Genomic DNA, 1,770 nt, shown 5'->3' on the forward strand with positions numbered 1-1,770 from the left:
CGATGTGTGTATATACAATAGTGTAGGTGTTGTTGAAACATCATTACATGTATGTAATTTCTTTCCCACTATAGTGGTAAACAAATTTAAAATAATATTTATACAAAAGTATATTTGTACAAAATGGAGCCATGTCTTTCTTAAAATAAATAATTCTGTTATTTTTATATCATTAAAATTTTGCCATAAATTACTATAAACCAAAGTGTAAATGTCAGAACACTTGCAATTAAATTTTTTTTACCAGCAAATAAAGTAAATTTCCCCATTTATTTTCTTTTAATTTCAGAAAGATTTAAAACAGTGACATTAGAAGGGACAGAAACAGAAAGGAAGAGCGACAAAAATAATAACATGTACTTACTAAACATATGAATAATAACAACAACAATGAAATGCTTGCTTACAATATGGCTACCATAAGCCTGAAGAATATCAACTTGAAAACAACAACAACAGCAGCTACAACAAACATCTACAATAATATTAAAAATAAAAACAACAATAAAAATAATAAGAATAATAAAACAAGTAAAAATACTCACAACTTATCACAACGGAAGTTAAGGCAAACAACAACTACTATACCGACAACTATAACAGCAAATACAAAAGCAGGAAATTCAACAGTTTGCAATAACAGTTCATGTTTAAATAATTCATCTTCATCTGCCACTTGTACTGCTACTAATACTACTACTACGTGGCAAGCAACAAGTTTTTACCACAATTTTATTAAATCGTATAATAAACGAAATTATATTAACTCCACTTTGTTTCCATTGTTGGACTCATTATTTTGTATAACAAAAGCCACCACTTCATCGTTTTCAACAACGTCATCATCAATACAAACGTCATTGCTATCAGAAGTGTTTTCGTTAAAAACAATATTTAAACATGTTTTACTGGCATTTAATTTTTATAATCCTATTAGCCGCATTTCAATTGCAAGTTGAATATGCAACAGCTCATTATGTTGCAAATGCAACCGCTGTTTTAGCTGCAACTTCAACAGTACCAGCATCATCAGCAGTACCAGCATCATCAGCAGTACCAGCATCATCAGCAGCAGTAGCCACAATCACAACGGCCATTAGCTCAACATCCAGTAGTTCATCATTAAATAATATTTTAAGAATAGGAGATGGCAACATAATAACAAGGGTATGTGGCAGATATTAATGAATTAAAAATAAGATGAAAATACCTTTGTTAGGAACTACAGTTTGGAATAAAATGCCTATTGAAAAAATAAAGATATAATAAAATACTAATTCCTCTAGTTTTGTTTTAGGTCTATTGCATTTGCTTTTGTTGTCAACCTTGATTTTGCGTAATAAGCCCTACTAAATTACTAACCTAATCCATCTTACTTACAAATGGTAAACAGTTATAATAACAAATTGAATTAAAAGTTATACATATTAATTAGTATCTATGTAAGTGTGTCACTAAGAGTCCATTGAACTTAATCCCGCTAATCTTGCAAATCGAGTGTTTAAAAAAAATAAATATAAAGACCAGTGATTAAAAGGTCAAATGGCAGAACTAAAACAGACAAAATACATTAAAGAAAAGAATAAAAGGCAAAAAATAAACAAAAAACCAATACAGATAAATACACCAACCCACTAAACAAATACGGCTTTAAGTACATCAACACTTGAGCTTTTATTAATTGTCTTCTGCCATAAATAAAATACTCACAAACACACATATGTACTTATCACAAAAACAACCCTTTGTTGAAGAGATCAGGGCAGGTCA

At 29.6% G+C, this 1,770-nt stretch overlaps 1 protein-coding gene across 1 annotated transcript in view; it reads left to right on the forward strand.

The window, feature by feature from the left end:
- The window catches only part of LOC124418520 (putative mediator of RNA polymerase II transcription subunit 29), a 19,410-nt gene extending 18,225 nt beyond the window's left edge, over positions 1 to 1,185 (forward strand). The window contains exon 2 of the mRNA XM_046945123.1: positions 288 to 1,185. Coding sequence (XP_046801079.1) covers positions 372 to 959 — 588 coding nt within the window. The 5' untranslated portion in view covers positions 288 to 371 and the 3' untranslated portion in view covers positions 960 to 1,185. The remainder of the gene's footprint in view (positions 1 to 287) is intronic.
- Positions 1,186 to 1,770: the final 585 nt, after the last annotated feature.

The sequence above is a fragment of the Lucilia cuprina genome, chromosome 2 (genome assembly GCF_022045245.1).
Source record: "Lucilia cuprina isolate Lc7/37 chromosome 2, ASM2204524v1, whole genome shotgun sequence".
Classification (NCBI taxonomy): Eukaryota; Metazoa; Arthropoda; class Insecta; order Diptera; family Calliphoridae; genus Lucilia; species Lucilia cuprina.